Here is a 23,552-nt window from a genome sequence, read left to right as displayed (position 1 = left end):
AATGGATATTTACTGTATAAGAAAATCTTATTAAACTGCCTCAAGGTCTGGATCATAATGTTGTAACATATACAAATTTACTTTTATTTGCATTTATTAAGAAGTGAGAAATGGGAAAATGCCTTCTAATCTGTGAAGTACTATCAAGTAACTGAGGTGGAAAAAATGATCTATTTTTTTAAATTTTATTAATTTATTTTTAGAGAGAGGGGAAGAGAGGGAGAAAGAGTGGGAAAGAAACACTGATTGGTTGCCTCTTGAATGAGCCCTGACTGGAGACCAAATCCGCAACCCAGTCATGTACCCCAACCAGAAATTGAACAACCAGGATCCAGCTTGCGACTCCTCGCCTTGCAGGACAATGCCCAACCAACTGAGCCACACTGGTCAGGGCTAGAAATGATCTGTTTTGAAAGTCAGCTTGTTAAACTAGGTTTGCTCTTCAATAGGTTACTAGTAGCCCATCAAAATTTCCTTCCTGCTATATTCCTAGAAATTTCAACTGTGCTTGCAGATTTGAAAAACTGTATAGTTTGATTTAGTATATTTAATTGTTCTGATCTAGCTTTTACTTTTCAATTAGCATTTAAAGAGCCCTGTAAGAGAGTTTTAAAGTTGGAGAGGGTGCTTACAGATCAATGCATCTAATTGCTTTAGTTTTTGATGTGAAGGTTATTGATTTATTCGAGGTCATACAACTAAAACTTCGGTCTCCGAGGGCAGTCTTTTCACTACACTATGGTATGTTTCCTTATGAATTGGATTTGACATACGATAATCACTTCATAGTCCTAATACTATTTGGGGCTTTTTAATAATTTTAATTGCAAGTAAGATCAGCATAGGACAGTGGAAATAGCATGAACTCTGCAAGATACCTACAAAGGTTCAGTTCTAGCAACTTAACTTGTGGACCTCAGTGTTCTGAAACAATGTTACTTATTTTAAAAGATTGTTATTGAATTAGACATAGTATATAACAATTGTTATTTAATATGGTAACTGGAACATTGGGCATTTTACTGAATGACTGATAATATATTTATTTGTTGATACATTTTTAAAAAAGATTTTATTTTTATTTATTTTTAGAGAAAGGGGAAGAGAGGGAGAAAGAGACACAATGTGTGGTTGCCTCTCGCACACCCCCTACTGGGCATTTGGCCCACAACCCAGGATTGTGCCAGTGACTAGAAATTGAACTCGTGACCCCTTTGGTTTGTAGGCTGGTACTCAATCCACTGAGCCACACCAGCCACGGCTATTTATTGATTTTTTTTTATAGCTATACAGTTATGATAGAGAAAAAGTTTAAAAAAATTAATATCTGTGTATTGTTACACAAGTTTATATTCTAAAATACTCTATATGATTTTGTAGAGGTACAAACGTGTATATTGCATATATGTGGTTTATAGGGGAATTGAATCTATTTCATAAATACATAAATTTTAGTTTTTCTAGGACTCTGTTTTAAGTATAGTATACTGATTTAGTATATTTTCAACCCATTTTTGCTTTTCTGTTTCCTTTCAGTTCACAGTGGGAAAAGCTACAGAAAGATGATGCAGATCCAGGACAACTAGAAGGTATTAAGAAAGTATTAAGACTATTTATTATTAATAAACAAGATACTAAAGTTAATATTACAGATAACATCAGTCAGAAGTGTTTTAAAGTAAATTTACTTTGTAAGCTGTAATGATATTTTAAGTGAAGCTCTAATTTAATAAGAGGAGGTAAAGTTAGTATACCAGCTTTCTGTTTTCTGAATGTTGAATTTTGTCATGTAGAAATCAAGCAGTTTCTAATTTGTTATATGCTTTTGTTAAAACAATTACATGACAGTTTCATCTCAGTATGTATGTATTTCATGAGTTTTATGGAATAAAATTCAATTTTATATTAACCCAGTTTGTGGAATACATTTCAGTTGGTTACATTTTAAAAAGCTCTGTGCTTTTGTTTCTTTAAAGAAACTATTACTTTGATTTTATCCCAGTAGGACAGCTTTACTTTAAAAAAAATTAAGCAAATATCTAAAATATTCTTATTTAAAAAATAGATCAGTGACTGGGGGTGGGGGAAATGAGGTGGTACTGAAATAGCATTTTGTCTATTGTGGTTTCTCAGTGCTCTAGATGTTATATAAGTGATTTTAGATGTGTGTTTTAATGGAAAGAAATAGAGTTAGAAAATCTGCAATAATTGGTCTGCATTACTCCTTAATTGTGTAATATTGAGCCCAGCTCAGTCACTGTCTTCATTTAAAATGAAGTGTCTTCATTTATAAAGATACCTAGCTTTAAGTTACTGCAAAGATTCAGATATACTTAGCACAATGTCTGACACGATATTTTCAGTAAATATCAGAGTCCTTCTTCCCTTGTAAAAATCAGTGCTGCTTGAGTGACCCAGTTGTTTTATGTATCCATTCATTCACTTATTTCCTTTATGAAAGGCACTGTAGGGATTAAAAAAAAAATTAGACATGGCTCCTTCAGTGAACAGTATAGCTTGATAAGAAATATAATTTCAGTGTAATTAACTTAATAATATAGGTATAAAGCTACATGGGCCATAAGTGAAAAACACAAAGTAGGAATTCATAGTAGAGACAGATTTTTCTATTTTGGTGTGGTAGGGGAGCATCATGGAAGGTTAAATGGAGGGTGTGGCTTTGAAGGGCTGGCTGGGTAGGATTTAGACTTCAGAAGAGGAGGAGCCAAACAAAAATAATCGAATGAGCAAAGCATATCAGTAATAATCACTACCACCACCATCATTATTATGGTACTTTTAAGTTCTAGGGGAAGGTCATTTTGACAAGATAATGCCATATGGAAATCAAAAGATAAATGAGAAAAGGTGAGATACTTAAAATCTAATTGTAGCCTGTTAAATACATTCATAAGGGTTTTTTGTTGTGTAGGTCTCTCGACATACACTCATGTGGAACTTCCATATTACTCTAAGTTTATTTTAATTGCTGCATACCTTGCTTCATATAATCCAGCAAGAACTGACAAGAGGTTCTTCCTTAAGGTAATAATTACTTCTTTTTTATTTTATTTTTGAAGATACTATGAATAGTTTGAAGTATTTCAATACCTGTAAATTTCTAAGGGGCAGAGATACAATAAAAACTGATAAATATATATTTAGGACTCATCCTCTAAAAGCTTTAAATTACAATCACAACCTAAATGGGAAAAATAGTTTCATGCAAAGGATCAAGTATACCTTAGGTAATGATTCTAGATTTTAAAAATACATAAGATTTTTTTTTGAAATATGAGAGATGGTAATAATTTTAAGGATAGTAACTTCTTTATTCTTCTAAAGCTCCTGCTACAATGTTATGCACTCCATACATCATTGTCTAGAAATAGATAAATAATTTATCTATTTAGGAGCCTTTTCTGCATATATGTTAGCTGAAGAAATCCCATTTTAGAATTGTTTTCTTTTGGAAAAAAAAATGTGCTATTTTATTTGTTATTAAATGTGTTTGTAATAAATTTATTTTTTTCCCATCTCTCTCAGTAGTCTTTCATTTCATGAGGGCAAGGACTACATCTATTTTTTTTCCTATTATTGAACCCCAAGTGCTTAATTAAATGCTCTGAAGCAAGGGTTGTTGTTGTTTTAATGAATTAACAGCCTGCCGTAAGGGATGAGTAAAAACTCATCCCTTTTATCTTTAGAATTTTTGTTTTTATAAAAATAAATATGCTATAAGAAGCCAATGTAATAAGTTCTTTTGAAGTATCACTATTATATTTTAAAAGCTTCTTTAAAAGTTTTTCTTTATATACAAAAGTAATCTATACAATCAAAATCTAAGTCAAATCAGGCTAAAATATGTTGATATTGTAAGGTGACATTTGAGGTGATAAGCAGAGTAAAATTAAAAAGTTTAACATACATAAATTATCCATGCCATGTTTTAAACAAATTTTATGTTCTGCTTTCGTGGAATACTGTCTTTTTTTAATCTTAAAATTATTTTCCTTAATTTCAGCATCATGGGAAAATCAAGAAAACTAATTTTCTAAAGAAACATGAAAAGGTATTTACATTTTAATTTTTCCAATAAGAACTCATGAATTTAGGATACTATGGGAAGTAGATAATGCATGCTTTTATTTGTCAGTTGAATATAAGAAGTTATTTGTATTGCTGCAGTACCATTATAATATAGTACTAATATTTTGCTATGTTGAGTACAGTGATTCAAAGATCATTCAAGGGACCTGGCATTAGAGATAAAAGTAGACAAGTTTTTCTAGCGAATTAATAGATGAAAAAGATCACCCTGGAGTTTTTAATTAAACACAGCAGATTTTCCTCTTTTCTCCTTTGAAACACCCACAAAAATGACAATGAAGAAATAAAAAAGGTAAATATATAAAGATTAAGCAGATGAGAGACCCACAAAATTTGGAATTGCATAGTAGATAGATATGCAGGTGACTAAGCAGACCAGAGAGGCTGAAACTGAACCCCAGTGCAAGCTGCTTTGACCTGAGGAATCTGGAAAAGCACAGGAGTTAGAGGCATTGATTACCTTTGAAGGTGGGGGTGTGGGGCAAGAAGAAATTTGAAGGAGCATTTTTGTTCCACTTTGTATATCTAAACCTCTGCTGCCTCTGTTGGCAGAAGATGGAGAAGTTTGAACTATAAACTTGGCACTATAGAGGCTGTGACTTTTGTTTCTCACTCTTATTCTTAAAAACTCAGTGTATCCTTCTAAATTGATAGTGTTTTCTTAGGACTTTGAAGACATTGTTTTACTATCTTCTGGCTTTAGTGTTCCTGCTGTAAAAAGCCTGTTTGCTTTTTAAAAAATTTCTTTATCTGTGTTTTCTCTAGCTGCTTTTAAGTTCTCTTCCTTTCGTGTTTTTACAGCTTCACTGTGATGTGTGTGAAGTTTTCTTGGAATTAGTTTTGCTTCCTGAATTTGAATAATGATGCCTTTATTTAGTTCTGATAAATTCTCTGTCATTAACTTTTCAAATATTGCCTCTCATTCTCTCTAACATGTCTTCCTGATATACTGATTAGATATATAGGTAAGTCTTCTCACTCTGCCCAACTTTTTTAAGTCATTCTCATTCTTCATTCCCTTTGGTCTCTGTATACTATATTCTAAGTAATTTTTTCAGTTCTATGTTGAGATTTTTCTCTGCAGCTTTGTCTGTTCCTTGTCTATTTATATCAACTTTGTAATTTCAATAATCTTATTTCTAATTTTTAGAGGTTTTATTCAAGTTTTTTCACTTTTATACTTTTTCTAGTAATATTTTTTAACATAAAAATATCTACTTTGTATCCTGTATCTTATCCCGTATTAGAAGTCCTTGTTGGTCTCATTCCACATTTTCTGTTTTTGCTGACCTATGCATTTATGCCTTGTTTATTGAACATTTTGTTATTTTTAGTGTTTGCTCAAATCTTTAGAATTTTGGGGACCTGAGGTATGCTAATTTAAAAAGCTTTTACATTCACTTTTGTGCAGGCACTCAGGAACACTAGTCATCTGGGATCATTTGAAATTCAGTTCTTATCAGGGGATTTTCAGATCACAAGGAGTGTGAATTTTGCCCCCACATCGTTGGTAGCCTTAGTTTCTAGTTAAAATTCTCAGGGAAGACTTTTTTCCTCCCTTCACACAGTGTCAGAGTGTGGAAGGGAATTTTTATTAATAAATCCATTTGCTTAGGATGGAAAGATTTTCTTAGTATGCCCTTTCACTGAGACATCTTTGATTAGGCTTTCCAGCATAGGCAGATTGTTGATTTTGTACCCTCTTTTACACATCTGTGACTGCTTTGGATCATAAAGGGGAGAGAGCACTTAATAGCTAGAATGGCCAGGGGATGATTTGTGGTAGGGCTTGCATTTGAGTGAGTGCTCAGGAATGGTGAGGACTGGATATGCAGTGATGGGAGAGGAAGACATTCCAATTGACAAAATGAGTAAAACCCAGAAGCAGATATGAGGAAGTACAGTGCATTTAAAATAAATAATGAAATAATCGTTGTCTGTCGCATATGGTGAGTTTCAGAGAAAAGTCAGTGGAGGTGAAATTGTGGAGGAATATCCTCAACTGACTAGTTTCTTAAGGGAAGGAAGCCCATCTATTCACCCCTGTATCTCAGCTCTTGGTGATATTTGATGGTTGTTTATTAAAAAAAATTAATTTAATGAATAAATGAATAAAATTAAAGAATGAACATAAAACTAAGAATTTTATCTTTCAGACGGAGAATCATTTAAGAAATTTGAGGAGGGAGATGCAGAGTGATGATGATGAGTAAGGACTGTGAAAGAGCTGGCACTTCAGACCATCCGTGTAGAGTGGGTGGATTTGTACAAAACTAGGAGAAAGACAGTGTTGACAGAGGGAGTTGTCAGAGCTAAGACATTATGAAAATGTTTCTAGTTCTAGATGATACGACTTTTATAGTGGTAGCCTCTTTTGTCTTTGGTTTATGTTTTAAAATCTGAACTTAACTGAAAGCTCCCTGTGTACACTCAATGGTTCCTTTATATTTTTGTCCTCTTTGTTCCTGAAATCTCAGTTGAATGCTTACTTTATGCCAAGTACTCTGCTAGGTGCCACAGATAGAGTGGAGAACAAAATTGTCATTGTCTCTGCCCTCATGAAGCTCTCAATTTAATCAGGTATCAAGCATTAAAAAGCAAACCACATGAATAATTATCATAACAGTTTTAAATATGTTGTCTGTCTTCAATTGTATAATTCTTTCTCTCTGTGTACCTTCAGTTGACACTGATTTTTAAAAAATATTTTACTTTTTAATTCAATAAATACATGTGTATTATACCAGATTACTTGCCAAATAGTTTATGTGGAAAAACAATAGCTTTTTTCCTCTCCTTACTCTTAGTCCCTTTCCCCACAGACAATTTCTTTTCACTGTTTCTAGTTTAGTTTTTATGGCATAAATATTCATAACTCTTAAGTTTATGTTGCTGTCACTATTTTTCTTTACTTGACATCAATTTTCATTCCATATTCTATCTTCTCAAAAATTATTTTATTTGGTTTCCTTTTTGATTCTTTCTTCCATTGTTATAGGCATTTATTCTCTCTAGTAACATAGTGGACCTAGTGAAGTATTTCTCAGACTGCCTTTCTCTCTAGGTGGGAGGTCAGTTTGCATTTATAGCACACAAAATCAGCTCAGTGATGAAAAAAAGTATCATATTCCCTGATGCCATTAAAGCACTTTATTTTTAACTTGGCGATAAGTTTTCTAATGAAAATAAAAACAAAAATAAAAATAAGAAAATTGTCAAGAGCTTTTACAATGTGAAAAAATTTTTCATTTTTTAAAAATTTAATCTTGCACTGGTTGATGTGGCTCAGTGGATTGAGTGCCAGCCTGCAAATGAAAGGGTAGCCAGTTTGATTCCCAGTTTAGGACACATGCCTCGGTTGTGGGCCAGGTCCCCAGTAGGGGGCGTGTGAGAAGCAACCACATATTGATGTTTCTCTCCCTCTCTTTCTCCCTCCCCTCTCCTCCCTAAAAATAAATAAAATCTTTTGAAAAAATAAATTTAATCTTTATTGTATTGTTTTCCTCATTACAATTTAGGCCCCTTATATCTCCCTCCCCCTCAGAATTCATCCCACTGTTGTCCATGTATATGAGTCCTTTTTCCTTTTTGCTCAATCCTTCCACCCGCTAACTCCCAGCCCCTACTCACTGTCATCTAATTTTCATCTGGTAACTGTCAAAATGTTCTCTGTTTGTGTTCTCTTTGTTCATTTTTTTTTTTTTAGATTCATATGTTGATAGAAATGTATATATTACCATTTATCATTCAAATTTCTGATCTTATTTTTCCTCCTTCTAAAAGAAGACCCTTTAATATTTCACATAATATTGGTTTGATGGTGGTCAACTCCCTTAGCTTTTTCTTGTCTGGGAAGCTGTTTGTATGTTCTTCAAGTCTAAATGCTAGCTTTGATGGATAGAGTAATCTTGGTTGTAGGTCCTCGCTTCTCACGACTTTGAATATTTCTTGCCAGTCCCTTTTGGCCTGCAGTTTCTGTTGAGGAATCAGCTGACAGTCTATGGCAGCTCCCTTGAAAATAACTAACAGTTTTTCTCCTGCTGTTTTTAAGATTCTCTCTTTGTCTTTAACCTTTTGCATTTTAGTTATGCTGTGTCTTGATGTGGGCCTCTTTGGGTTTATCTTGTTTTAGACTCTCTGTGCTTCCTGGATTTACATATCTATTTCCTTCACCAAGTTAGGGGACTTTTCTGTCAATTTTTTAAATAGGTTCTCAATTTCTTGCTCTCTGTCTTCTTTCAGTACCCCCATAATGGGAATGTTGGTACACTTGAAGTTGTTCCAGAGGCTCCTTACACTGTTCTCATTTTGTTAGATTCTGTTTACTTTTTGCTGTTCTGATTGTGTGTTTTTTGCTTCCTTATATTCCAAATTGCTGCTTTGAGTCTCGGCTCCATCTACCCTACTCTCAATTCCTTGTAAATTATTCTTAATTTCAGTTAGCATATCCCTCATTTCTGATTGGTTCTTTTTTATGCTTCTGATGTTCTCACTAAATTCTTTGAGCATAAGTTTAACCGGTGTTTTAAAGCCTGCCTCTAGTAGATTGCTTGTCCCCATTTTGTTTAGTTCTTTTCCTGGAGTATTGTTCTATTCTTTCATTTGGGACATGTTTCTTTGTCTCCTCATTTTGGCAGCCTCCCTTTGTTTGTTTCTGTGTATTATGTAGAGCTGCTACATCTCCCAGGCTTGGTAGAGTGGCCTAATGTGGTAGGTGTTCTGTAGGGTCCAATGGTCCAGCTTGGGTGAGTACCTGAGGTACATCCCTGTGTGGGCTGTGTACACCCTCCTCTTGTAGTCGATTGCTGTTGATATGTCAATAGGTGGATTTACCCCCTCTGCCTCCTAGCCAATCAGCTACAAGTACTGGCTGTGACCACTCCCTACCATGGAGCATCAGCTGTGCAGAGGCCCACCCCACAGAGAAGGACTTACTTTAGAGGGGCTTTGGTGCCCACTGAGTTTGCCCCTTGTGGATGTTGCTTGTAGAGGTGGTTGGGTAATGGTGCTTCATCATGGTCAGAGCTGTCCACTTGATGTGCTGGCTATGGAGCCTCCCAGGAGGTACAAGCCAAGGTTAGCCTTTGCCTGTGTTCTGCCTAGAGCTACCGGACATGAGCTACAAAATGAAGTGCAGATGGCTGCTGTTTGTGCTAGGCTTAGAGGTGCCTAGGTGAGGCCAAGCTGAGAACTAAGGCTGGCTGCTGCTAGTGCTGAGCCTGGGGCCACTTAGCTACAGGTACAGAGTACACTGAGGTCAGATGCTGCTTGTTTGAGAGATGTTAGGAAAATCTCAGGCATGAGCAAGGCTGGTCATTCCTGTGGAAAAGCTACTGGAAACAGCTTGGGTGGGGCCTCAGGGAATCATCAGGGTGGGGCAAACATTGTGACCCATGTTGATGGAATCTCAAATATATGGCACTCACCTGCTGATTCTGTTGGGGGAGGGCTCATCAAAGGAACAATAGCCTCTGTCACCACTTCTGTCTGGGAAAGCTCCCTGCAGCTCTCACCCTTATGCCAGGCAATTCAGTTCATCCTCGTATGTCCCAGGTGCCTTTCGAGGTGCTGCCCCAGCACTGGCGTTCAGAGGGAGTGGGTCTGAGTAAGTCCGTGCATGGGCAGTAAAAGGAACTGCCTAGGACTCCAGGAGCTCTGTGTCTTTCTCAGCCTCAGTCCCTCTGGTTTTTACAGTCAGAAGTTATGGGGACTTCTCTTCCTGGCACTGGACCTAGGCTGGGGGCCCTGGTGTGGGGCTGGGACCCCTTGCTCCTCAGGGGGGACTCTGCAGCAGAGATAATCCTCCCAATTTTTGTTCACCACATATGAGTGAGGAACAACATATTTCATTCCTGTCTGTGCTCTTTTTCCCAGTCTTGATGTGGTTTCTTCATTGATTCCCTAGTTGTAGGACTTTCAGCCAGATTTCAGACAGTTCTGAATGATGGTTGTCCTGTAGTTTCATTGTTAATTTTGATGTGATTGTGGGAGGAGGTGCATATCCCATTTGTTGACCTACTCCACCATCTTGACCAGAAGTTCAATGCTATGTATTGCTTATGGATACATATGTAGTATAAAAACTGTCATGATAAATACACCAAATTGTGGATAGTGGTTTCTTTTATGGAGGGAAAGAGAGAACTAGATGTGAGAGGAGTACAAAGGAGCTTCAACTTCCCTGTAATGTGACCTGGTTTATTTCCTTCCACATATTGTATATAATGTTAGTGTTTGATAAAATTTGAGGTTTCATTGATACTTCAGTGGATAATTATATTACCTACTACTTTGTAAATGTTTGAACTCATTAATGATGAAAGCATATAAAATTTAAGACTTGCAAAATGATTTCTAAACTATCTTTTAGATATTAATAGCTGAGGTAAATACATCTTTATTTTGTAATTCTAAGTAGATATTTTCCTTTATAGTCATAAAGAAATAGTTATTTTCATGCATGTAAATGTAGCTTCTAATTTTATTTGCCATTGCTAATATAGAGTACTTAAGCACTTACATTAGTTTTGTAATTACAAGTAGTTGTACCACATGACTTTGTATACCAGTATGAACATTTTAATCTTTAAACTTTTTATGACTTTTACATTGTTTAAAGCTGACAGCTTATTTACAAATTGTGAAACATTTTATTAGTTTTCTAATGTGGTATTTACTATAACTGATTTTTTAGAACTATTAATGTTAAATAAATGCATTTTCCAGTCTGTGGCACAAAGCGGAATTGTAAAAAGAAAGTGTTCTAGACCGGGAGTTAGGACCTCCACCCTGCCTTTTGTTATGTACTATCTTTACTAATGACAGGGCTAAGTCACTTAACATCTGGTTACAACAGCAAAATAGGGATGATGTTTAGGCCTAGTCTGGATGACTTATGAGTTCTTTAATATTTGTTGATGCTAAGTTGGAAGGTCTTGAAGAAAATATTAAAGGGATAAATCATGATTATATCAGGTAAAGTTTTTATGTAGGGGCTGCAAGTTAGACTTGGTAGCATTTGTGGGAAACTATAGAATGTAAATATTTTGTTACCGGGAATTTATAGTATAGAAAGTGAGTCCTCTGCTCTAAGAACATCCATGTTCTTTTTTCTTTCAGACAAGCAATCATCTCCTTGGACCAAAAATGTTTCCACTCGATAGATTATTAGCGATATTATATAGTATTGTGGACAGCAGAGTTGCTCCAACAGCAAATATCTTTTCCCAGGTAAGCTTTGTGAAAGGTTATTATCTGTCATCTTTATTTTTATGGAATTTTTCAGATAGTATAGTTGGAAGAGGTCCGGGCATATAGAGTTTTGTCAGCATGCGTTACTGTTTTAACTATATAATGAACAGTGTTCTTGGTAAGTAGTTGAAAACTCCAATCTTTAGAGTATCACTGAATTTGCATACAAGTATAACTGGATGATAAAAACAGCTCAATATTACTGGATTTTTTCCTTTTTTTAATAATGGAAATTTTAAATTAAATGATTATAATAATCTTGATTAAATAAACAAGTGACTTCATGATTATTAAATTATAATGTAAAAATATAATTTATGAAAACAAAATTTAAAAACATTTATTTGCAAGGAAGTGATATTATTCTTATTCCTTACATATATTCCTTGCAGATTGATAATATGCATTTTTAAAAAATCGCTCCTGTTTCTAGAATGATTAAGTTCTCAATTTTTTCACTAGATGGCAGCAGTAGTATAAAAATAGGAACCATCACATATTTAATAAAGTTGATTTTTTTAGTTGCCATTTTTAGAAAAAAACCTCTTTATTAAAAATATAGTCATAGTATTTCTTAAAATATAGTCATAGTATTTCTTTAATGGTCCAGAAAAACATAGAAGAAAAAGCAAATGATGTGACTAGTATTTATTGAAGAACAAAGTCACCTGAGGTGTTGTAAATGAGGATTTTGTTTTATGTATAAGATTTTAGGTTAAGGAATATGTAAATAATATCATTTACATTTAATTAACTGCAAATAAATTTGGTCCCTGAATGGATGTTAGCCTTTGCAATCTAATGTATGGTGGTAACTTTTAATTCTTCATTAATTAAAAAAAAAACCTTTGGGAAATAAAACTATATGTTCTTCATTTAACTCAACATTTAAGTCACATAATTTTTATGCCAGCATTTAGAGAAAATTTCATCTACCTTTACTGTGTTCTTGAAGGGAGGTAATGTCAGTTATTAGGCTATGCATATAACTAGCTAATGAGTAGGTAGATTAATAGTTTTAATGCCAATAATTTAAAACTCCAATTCAGATTTAATCTCACAGGGATTTTTTCCCCCTATGTATTTTTAGAAATGCTTTGTCTAAAAATAATTTTTGATTAAACTTTACATTTTATTAATAGCTTTTTTCATTCAATACCTAAGCTTTTTGTTTGTTTTTGCTGTTGCAATAACTATGAAATAGGAATTACAATCTTTATTGTAAGGAATTGAGCCTCAGAGAGGTTAAATGATGCTACTAATCAATGTGACATGTGTAAAGCTTTGAGAACTAAAGCTAAGGATGTGAGGTACTCCTAAACAGAGCAGGAAGGCATTTGTATCACATGCAGTTGTATTTATCAGGTTCCCCAAAATTATCTTTGTGGGAGATACAAAGAAGGACAGTAAATGGTTTTCCCTTTTAGAGAGCTTATAATTGATTCTTGAGGGATAAATTATCCCAGTTACATAAAAATAGTGTTCTATGGATGCAAATGAATCCTAGATAGTGCTGCTGAGAGATTTAGAACAGAGAGAGATCATTTCTGGATTGGGCAGGATGCGAGAAAGATGACTTCACAGAAAAGCTGAAAAATGGAGCTGAGTTGTGGAAAATGAGTAGGATTTTTTTCTTTAAATATTTCTAACTTATGTAGTAATTCATTCTTATTATGCAGAAATGAGAAAGCGGGTAAATAAAAAGGAAAAATAATTCATAAAATCAGCTGACACCTTATTTCCAGTAGTTAGACTTTTATAGTCTAGAGATTTATGAAGGGTGGGTAATATGACCAAAGTGATAGGACTAGGAAAAAACAAGACAACTTTGTGAACTATCAGGCTGGTTTAATTGAAAAGTATATTATATTGTAGTATTGGTAGCAGTCATTATTGCAATCCAGTAAGTAGTAGTAGTGCTGCCACCACCCACCATACCTTGCTTGTTGGTACCTTACATTGGTTGGGCATTTTGCATTTTATAATCTTGTCACGTTATAAGTTAACCTTTAAAGAAAAGAAACTGAAACTCGTAATGCCTAAGAGATTAGTCTAAGGCTATGTAGCAAATCACTGGTAGCATGCACATTTCAAGATTTTCCAAGCAGCAGCAGGCTTTGATTATAAGTGAATAATGTCATCTGTCTTTTTTTCTTGATCTCCTTTTTACTTTTATTTTTTCCAATATTTAAATTATTTTTATTTTTTTCAATTACAGTTGACCTGTATTATTAGTTACAGGTGTACACTCCAGTGATTGATTAGACATTACATAACTTACTAAGTCATCATCCTGATAAATCTCGTACCCATCTGACACCATACATAGTTATTAGAATGTTATTGACTGTATTCCCTATGCTGTACTTTACATTTCATGAATGTTATGTAACAACCAATTTGTACTTCTTAATCCTTTTGCCTTTTTCATTCACCTTCCAACCTCCTCCCACCTGGCAACTATCAAAATGTTCTCTATATCTATGAGTCTGTTTCTGTTCTATTTGTTTATTAGATTCAGTTGTTGATAGAGATGTATATACTACCATTCTATCATTCAAATTTCTGATCTTTTTTTCCTCCTTCTTAAAGAGGACCCTTTAACATTTCATGTAATACTGGTTTGGTGATGATGAACTCCTTCAGCTTTTTCTTGTCTGGGAAGCTCTTCATATGTCCTTCAATTCTAAATGATAGCTTTGATAGGCAGAGTAATCTTGGTCCTAGGTCCTCGCTTCTCATGACTTTGAATATTTCTTGCCAATTTCTTCTGGCGCGCAGAGTTTCTGTTGAGAAATCAGCTGACAGTCTTATGGGAGCGTCCTTAAAGGTAACTAGACGATTTTTCTCTTGCAGCTTTTAAGATTCTCTCTTTGTCTGAACCTTTTGCATTTTATTTTTTTTATTTTTTAATATATAATTTATTGATAATGTTATTACAGTTCCATTTTTTTTCTCTCCTGCCCTGAACCACCCCTGCCACGTACCTTTTCTGCTACCAGCATTCCCCTCTACCCCTTGCCCCCTTAGTTCATGTCCATGGGTCATACATATAAGTTCTTTGGCTGCTCCATTTCCTATACTATTCTTAACCTACCCCTGTATATTTGGTACCTACTATTTATGTTTCTTATTCCCTATACCTTTTTTCCCATTCTCCCCTCCCCCTCCCCTCTGATTTCCTTTCCTGTGGTTCTGTTCCTGTTTTAGTTGTTTGGTTAATTTTTTGTGGGGCTTTTTTTTTTTTTTTTAGGTTCAGTTGTTGATAGTTGTGAATATGTTGTCACTTTACTGTTCATAGTTTTTGATCTTCTTTTTCTTATCTAAGTCCTTTTAACATTTCATAGAATAAATGTTAATCTATCACTTGGTGATGATGAACTCCTTTAACTTGACCTTATCTGGGAAGCACTTTATCTGCCCTTCCATTCTAAATGATAGCTTTGCTGGATAGAGTAATCTTGGATGTAGGTCCTTGCCTTTCATGACTTTGAATACTTCTTTCCAGCCCCTTCTTGCCTGCAAGGTTTCTTTTGAGAAATCAGCTAATAGTCTTATGAGAACTCTTTTGTACGTAACTGTCTCCTTTTCTCTTGTTGCTTTTAAGATTCTCTCCTTATCTCCAGTCTTGGGTAATGTAATTATGATGCATCTTGGTGTGTGCTTCCTTGGGTCCAACTTCTTTGGGACTCTCTGAGCTTCTTGGATCTTCTGGAAGTCTATTTCCTTTGCCAGACTGGGGAAGTTCTCCTTCATGATTTTTTCATGATTTTTTCAAACAAGTTTTCAGTTTCTTGCTCCTCCTCTTCTCCTTCTGGCACCCCTATGATTCAGATGTTGGAATGTTTAAAGTTACCCCAGGGTTTCCTAAGCCTCTCCTAATTTTTTTGAATTCCTGTTTCTTCATTCTGTTCTGATTGAACATTTATCTCTTCCTTCTGCTCCCAATCATTGATTTGAGTCCTAGTTTCCTTCCTTTTACTGTTGGTTCCCTGTATATTTTTCTTTATTTCACTTTGCGTGGACTTCACTTTTTCCTCCATTTTGTGAACATACTTAACCATTTCTGTGAGCATCCTGATTACCAGTGTTTTGAATTGTGCATCTGATAGATTGGCTATCTCCTCGTTGCTTAGTTCTATTTTTGGAGCTTTGATCAGTTCTTTTATTTGGGCCATATTTCTTTGTCTCAGAGCACCTGTTACGTTGGAAGGGGTGGAGCCTTAGGTATTTAACAGGACGACGGGGCAACCTAGGTCACTGTGTTGTGACACTATGTTGGGGAGGGGTCCGAGAGGGAATAGTGACACTAGTTTGGCTCTCTTGAGTGTGTTATTTTTGGAGGTGGTTGGGTTCACCTCTCTTTGTTTTCAACAGTGCTTTTAGTGTTGTAATTAAGAAACAGTTTGGTCCGAAATGTCTTTTTATTTTTTAACCAAGTTAAATTGTTTTCTACCTTAACAATAGTGATACTCTTTTCAGTCGTAAACACCTAAAACTATTTTTTAAATTTTTTATCTCTTTTGATTAGCAGTAATCAAAATGATAAACTTAGTATCAAATATGGTTCTAATGAATTGAGATTCATTTGTTGACAAATCGCTGAGGGCTTGATCTCACTTGATTTCCATTTGGGACACAAAGAGTGAGGGGCTTCAAAGGGATGATGCACTAACACTAAGGTGTTGACCTTTACTTTTGCTTGGTCAATACAGTGTACAAGACAGTCAAGTCACATATATACCATGTTTAAGAACAAAATGTGGGCCTTGGCTGGGTGTATCAGTTCGTTAGAGTGTTATCCCGATACACCAAGGTTGAGTGCTTGATCCTTTGTCAGGGCACATGCAAGAATCAACCAATGAACACATAAGTAAGTGGAACAAGATTTTCTTTTTCTTTCTTTCTTTCTTTCTTTCTTTCTTTCTTTCTTTCTTTCTTTCTTTCTTTCTTTCTTTCTCTCTCTCTCTCTCTCTCTCTCTCTCTCTCTCTCTCTCTCTCTCTCTCTCTCTCTCTCTGTCCCCCCCTCCGCCTCTCTTCTCTCTCTCAATAAATAAAAATTAATAAAAGAACCAAATGTGGCAGAAATCACATTTATATAGGAAGGGTATTTCTCCCATCTCCCTTATTTTCTTTTTCTTCCATTGACTCCAAGTGATCTTTTCTGTTTTTTTATTTTACTCATCCATCAAAACTATACTCTTGTCAACAGAAATGGTAATTTGTATTTAATCTATGCACTCTTAATTTTTGAAGTGAGAAACAGAAGGGTGGTATTTGTGTTGAAGTGCTCATTTGATATGAACACTAGATGGCAGTATTGTTGCATTGTAGGTTTAAGATGAAGTAGGAAACAACTTGTTAATATTGCTTTTGATATTTAGAGAAAGCTGTTAATTTAACACATTGGTTTATTTGGATAAAAAACAAAAAACTACCTGGAGATATTTAATGATATATATGTGTGTACACACTTTCATGAAAATGTAAATAAAATTGGTAAGGTATTGTGTTTACATGAACATTTTCTATCTAGAAGTTTCTCTTTATTGGCTATAATGAGTTGATATGTGAGAATCATTACTTTTTCTATTTATTTATTTTATATCAATTGTTTTAAGGATCTCTTTTTTGGCAATATGCTATTGGGTAGCTTGATTTACCAGTTAGATAATTATTTATCATTTTTCTTATATAATCAATTGATCAAATGTGGTATATATGTTCAACATTCTCTTGAAGCATGTTTATTTCCAATGCATTTCATATAAATCTATTCTGTAGTAAAGTTATAAAAATAGTAGTTTAATGACTCTTTGAAGTTATTAAAATTGCAATTGAGAATAACATTCAAATTCATAGCAGTAGTAGTAATAGTAGCATTATATTATAGTTGGTATTCTGAATTTCTTTACTCTTAATTAAATTTAAATAAGATTCTTATTAACTTTTTAGTCTCAAAAATGAATGAAAGGATATTACTGCATTTAAATTTTACATTAGAATAATTTTCGTATTTAATGAATCAAAATGTGGTTTTTAAACTTTCTTAGACTTAAGGTAATTTTTGCTTTATGCAATTTACTGCAGTTTTACAAACATGACCATGAATCATTTTAAAATTTTTCATTCAAATAAAATGTAGTCCCATATATACTTGAACTTTTGTTCAAGTGTGGATGACAAAGCTTTAATTCTGGTGTTTTCATTTTTTCCCCCTCTCAGCATGGACAGAATGTATAAACTGTACTGTTCACATGCAGAAAATGGTAAAGATTGTTACTTTCAAAACAATTAGATATATTGTTGAAGACCTTTTATCATCTTTAAAAGAAATACTATTGATATTACCAAATTAAATTTGGCCATCTTTATTCCCCATCTATGTAGATAGTAAGGAAGATGTAATTTTAAAAATGTTTGGACTACTTGAAAACATCACTAACTAATCCATAATGTGGACTAGTTAGTGATGGATAGATATTTTCATGAGTTTAAATGCTATTTTGTGGAAGAGGAGAGTAACCTGTATTTTATCAGTTCAGATATTCTTAGTGTGGTTGCTTTCCCTATTTGTTCAATAGACTGATGATACTGGAATCTACAGAATTTGAGCCTTTAAAACTTACGTGAAGAAGTGTCAAACATTTCTGGACAAATCTTCTTTTGTATGTCTGGAAGAGTATAAACCTTCTAAGCCACTTAACACCAGTGGTCTCAAGTTGAATATTCTTGAGAAATTGTTTCTTATTATGCCATTCAGTATTTCAAGTCAGTAATCATGTTCCTATAATATTTAAAACAACTACATTAAGACTGTGATAGAAACTGTTTGCCTACTTTTTTTTGGAATGTAGTTCATATAGATATAATTACTTGAATATTGTTTGAGATCACTAACATGCCAGGGCAATTCCCACTGATTTTTCAGATGGTCCAATATAATCTCATTCAGGAGGCTTGAAACATTAATGGTTTAGTCTTGTGAATTTTTAACAGTTGCCTGTCACCATTTAACAAAAGTAACTACTGGCACAATTTCTTAAGTTGTGATTTCAATTTCTGCTAGTTCATATTGCACGTTTGTTTTGGACAGTCTTCTGTTTAGCATGGTGCTTGTACTGGTTTAAATAAAATGTTAACATGAAAATTTAAAAAAAATATTATTTATTGACTTGTCTTTTTTTTAGAAGTATATTAAAATCAGGTTATGCCTCTTTTTTTCTTCAAGAAAAACGACAGTTTATTTGCAAATTTTTGAATATCTGTTTGTGTGATTTTCTGTATTTTCTCTTACTTATTGTTGCCCACCCCTTCCATAGTCTGGTAGTTAGATGAAGGCAGTAGAATACATACATACAGTTCTCTAAGATTGTCATCAGTTATCTCACTTGTTTAAATTATTAAGCCATAATGCTTTATTTTTTTTTTCAGATGACAAAATTGTTAGAACTTATTTCTAAGATTATTGCTACAGCTTTCTAAAGTGACTTTTAAAAAGAAAATTACCTTTCTTAAAACTAGGGACATTTATTATATCATGTATTGTCATTAAACTTATTTAATCAGTTAACTTTTTAAAAAATTGAATTCTGAAGGCAATTCACTGTAATTCTATAGTTTAGAAGTTTTAAAATATTTGTTATATTACTATAGTATAAGAAACAGTATACTCTGAATTAATATTAAAAAATAGCTAAAAGGAGCATAGTGCCTTCAAAAATTAGCTTTTTGTACTTTACTGACAAGTTGCATTGTTTTAATAATTAATATCTAGTTTCAGAATGGCTTCATATTTAGTTGTACATAATTTAATACAAAATAAATTTAAATATCCTTGTAAAGATATTTTCTTTTTAAGTATAAAATGCATTTGGAGCAAAGTATAATATACAAATAGATATTTTTCAAATATATACAATACTATTTATAATTTCTCTGTTCTTAAACTTAGATCATGATATTGGAATATTTTTTTGGACTAATTTTGTTACATCAGTTTAATTTTTAGTCATGAATCAACTTGATCTTTTCTTACAAAGGTTACATTAATTCTAGTAGCATTTAGATAACTTTATGCTTTATACTTATTTGGGTGTTGGTTTATGAGCCATATAGGATATATTTAAACTAATTATTTTTATATTCTCCAAACAAATTTATCATTAGTCAGAAAGCAAAATGATTTAGTTATTTCATCTAGAAGAGTTTTTTGAAGATATTTTATCTCTACTGTAGGAACATGTTTTTGCTATGCTTTTTAGGGCAGGCAACATTTTATTCAATCATAAACAGATTTTTGGCATTTTCCTTCAAATATAGGTTGATGTATAGTAAATTTATACACTTTTTCAATTTTCAAAGTAAAGATTTTGTAAATATTTAATTAAAAAATATTTTAAAGTATTTTAATTCAAGCTTCAAATTCAAGTCAGTTTTTACTTTTTTTCCTAGTTGAAATTAAATTTTTCTTTCTGTGCTTAACATTTCATTTAACAGATATTTATTAAAGGTCTACTCTATGCCAGGCACTGTGTTGAGTAAAGAGAATACATATGTGAGAAAAATGGAGTTCCTGTCCTCAAGGATCTTAGAGTCAGTCTGTGGTTTCCACTGCCCTTCGTTAGGCATGGTTGCCAGATTCTAGCTTGTACTAAAGCTAGTGGTGTATATATGTACTTAGAGAGGACATACATGCTGAAGGAAGTGCTTTGAATACTTAAGTGAGAGCTAACACTGAAATGCTTAAAGTAAATAAATAAAAGTAGGATTTTTCACATCAGTGGTAGTCCGTTATTTGATAGTACAAGTATTTAAGTGTCTTCTTCTGAGTAAAATAATAAACCTTTTTGTTGAATGTTTCCTTCTGACATGCCTTGAACTTCATTGTTTGATACCTGTGTCACAATTAAATTTTGCAACTTATCAATTAAATTTATTTATAACTAATTACTTATGTCTGTTGGTATCTTAAGACTTGAAACTTAATTATGGACAATAAGTATTGTATGTGGCCTATTACAAACTAAGTGGCTCTTAAAAAGTTACATGGCTATATTTCAACTACTTTATGATTAAATATTATACTCATATCACTCTATTATGTACACTATTTCAAATTACTTTTATAGATTTTTAGCCAAAAGCTCTTCGGCCAAATAACTGACTTTATGGACTTGATTTATAATTACAAAACTTCTTTGCCCTAAAAAGTTATTTTTTTTAGTATTATATAATATGGCTGATTTATATTTTACAAAAAAAACCAACATTTACCAAATGCTAGTTATATAACATCAGAGATCATAGTTAACACAGTACTATCGAATGCTTACAAGGTCTGTCCAGAAAGTATCCACCGTATCATATGAAAAATAGAGACATTTATTGAAGAAGATACAAGATAAAGTAAACATTGTACATAGGACAATGATGCCTCTTTAAAGTAGGCACCTTGAGACCTCATGCAGTTCTCCCAATTGCCATCAGTGGCCCCGTTGTATTTTCCTGAATCTCATCAATGGTCTGAAATCTCTTCCCTTTCAAAGGTGATTTTAGTTTTGGGGAAAGCCAGAAGTCACAGGGCGCCAACCCTGGGCTGTAGGGGGGCTGAGTCACCTGTGTGATGATTTTTCGCCAAACTACTCTGCACAAGATTTGATGTCTGTGTGGGCATGTTGTCATGATGAAGCTGCCAATCACCAGTTGCCCATAGCTGCAGCCCTCTGAATCATCTGAATAGTTTCTAGGAGGAATGTTCAAGCTCCACGCAAAATTTGATAATCATTGCTGTTCTCACTTAGTCGTTTTGAATGCGATGGCTACACAGTACACATGATCACTCAGCAGCGTCTGCCTCCCCTACTGACTAGTACAGTGAAGTTGTCATTGTTCACGCATGTGCGTTCCAGTCCACTCTCCTTGGCTGCCAGATTATATCAATGTTGTGCAAACCATTCTTGTTTGGTTAACAATGGCTAAATTTTTTCTGGACAGATCTTGGATAGTGGTCAGATAAGAATTTGAATCTCTTAAACATAAAGTATAACATCCTAAAATCTAGCTATAATATATTCATATGAAGTGATTCAATTACGAGAATTATCTTTATAGGTATTAAAGTTAGTGAACAAACAGGACAGTTTTCCTGAAAACAAATTCCTTGGACACCAGGGTATTTGCAAAGGTACAATGCTACATTTATTCTTTTACAATTTCTCTGTGCCTCATTTGGTTTGTGCTAGTATTCCACTGTCTCTATAATATCCAACTTAAATACTTCATACTATTAAGGTAAATTGTGGAAATCACAGAAAGTATTTTGAATGCTAACATTTTCTAATAATCTTACCATGTTTTTTGTTTTTTTTCTTCACCACAAGTAATAGTGTGAGACATTCCATTCCAAAGGTGGTAAATAAGCCTTACTGAATACCTACTCTGCTGATGAACAGGTCAGCGAGGGTGTTCTTTGACAGAGGCAGGCCCTTCTCTGGCAGTGAAGAGCTTTGATCTTCAGTCTTCCTGAGGCAGTAGATTCTCAAACCTCCTAACGCTGTTGTGGGTGCATCACTATTCTGCCATCACATTACTATGCAATAGCTGCCTGTTTCAGGAGAATTTTAAAAACTTTTGGTATGTTTCATATTTGAAAAGAATAAAGTTGATCTATGTTTTTCCCCAGCTACCCTTCTTTTGAAAGGGATACTAATGTTAATGATTACCAAAGATAATAGAAGTGTATATTTTACTCTCTTGTCTAGTAGTAAAAAGTTACCTTTCTTACTTTCATTTTTAAAAGAACAGTGTTTATCCCTACTCTTTTCTTCCCTAAATCTGGAGTTAAATTTCTTCAGCGTAACCACTTTGCCTTTGTGAATCTATCAGCCCAGCAATAGGTGTTTTTATTGAACTGTAGAAAAATGGAAACTTTGCTTAAGGGTGACATGTAAATTACTGCTGAGGGGATTTAAAAAATGCGTAAATTTAGGCTTTCAACTTTTGAGTAAATAATACATTGATAACTTAATTTACTACCTTTTTCAAAACTTGTTTCTCATAAACATATGAAATGTATCCCTTTTATTCATGTTGTTGAGGAAATGTTTTTAACAGCAGTAAATTTCATTTGACCTGGCAGATTTTCTGCTGAAAACACAAAAAAAGTTTGTATGAATGTGTGCTTGCACATGCCTATTTAGGAAAATATGTACTGTCAGTATAGTGACTATATAGGCAAATGCAAACCTTGGAGCTTTATGCTAGAAAAGGAATTTTAATAATATGAGTTAGGAAGTAAGTGATTCGGAAAAATCTACTTTATGGAAGTGTGCTACATTTTAAGATATTTCTATAAAAAGATCATTAAAAGAGCCCTGATTGGTGTGGTTCAGCGGATTGAGTGCTGGCCTCTGAACCAAAGCATTGGTGGTTCAATTTCCAGTCAGGGCACATGCCTGGGTTGTGGGCCAGGTCCTCAGTAGCGGGTGCATGAGAGGCAACCACACGCTGATGTTTCTCTCCTTCTCTTGCTCCCTCCCTTCCCCTCTCTAAAAATAAATAAATGCATTCTTAAAAAGAAAAAAGATAATTGAAAGAAATGTTGATGCTTAAAGAAATGGTTTCCAATGAAAAATTGTCTTGATTCCTTGTCAGCTCACAACTAATTGGAGTTCTTTGGAGGAGACTGACCTCATCTGCCTATACATAGACATATTTTAGTAGTTCATGCTGCAGGAAAATCTTTGTCATTTCCTCTAGATAAGAAATTAGGGTCCTCAGTCCCAAGTCGCTATAGAACCTAGTTGTTCCCTTACCTTGGATACTCTGAATGACGATAGAGAGTTGAATTCTTAGAATAGAAAGTAATCATGTCCCTATAGCTAAGAATAAGAAAAGTAACTAGGCTTATCTGGATCTGCCTTACCTACTCCCCTGACTTCACTTGCTCTGTGTACACTGGTATCTTCTGAATTCTGTATTTCTAGCCCTTCTAGCTCTGGACCCAAATTGTGCCAATAATACCTAAATGTACCAAACCAAGTTATTCCTAAACCTTTTCCTGTCTTTTCAGATTCCAAAACTAGTCATTACTCATTCTTTACTAAGCACATACTTTGTGGCATGTACAGCGTTAGGTGATAGAAAAACAAACACATGGTCTCTAGTTTTTGGTTTAGTTAAATGGAGAA

General features: G+C 33.9%; 1 protein-coding gene across 1 annotated transcript in view; it reads left to right on the top strand.

Annotated features, from left to right (window-relative positions):
• Positions 1-23,552, top strand: part of ORC5 (origin recognition complex subunit 5) — a 92,531-nt gene that overhangs the window by 42,664 nt on the left and 26,315 nt on the right. The window contains exons 9-12 of the mRNA XM_054564673.1: positions 1,537-1,589; positions 2,933-3,045; positions 4,025-4,072; positions 11,230-11,340. Of these exons, the coding sequence (XP_054420648.1) occupies positions 1,537-1,589; positions 2,933-3,045; positions 4,025-4,072; positions 11,230-11,340 (325 nt within the window). The remainder of the gene's footprint in view (positions 1-1,536; positions 1,590-2,932; positions 3,046-4,024; positions 4,073-11,229; positions 11,341-23,552) is intronic.

This window comes from Pteronotus mesoamericanus, unplaced genomic scaffold (genome assembly GCF_021234165.1).
Source record: "Pteronotus mesoamericanus isolate MK-2021 breed Mesoamerican mustached bat unplaced genomic scaffold, CSHL_Meso_final scaffold_85, whole genome shotgun sequence".
NCBI classification, from domain to species: domain Eukaryota; kingdom Metazoa; phylum Chordata; class Mammalia; order Chiroptera; family Mormoopidae; genus Pteronotus; species Pteronotus mesoamericanus.
Note: the sequence above shows the minus strand (reverse complement) of the source record. Positions and strands in the feature narration are given on the sequence as shown.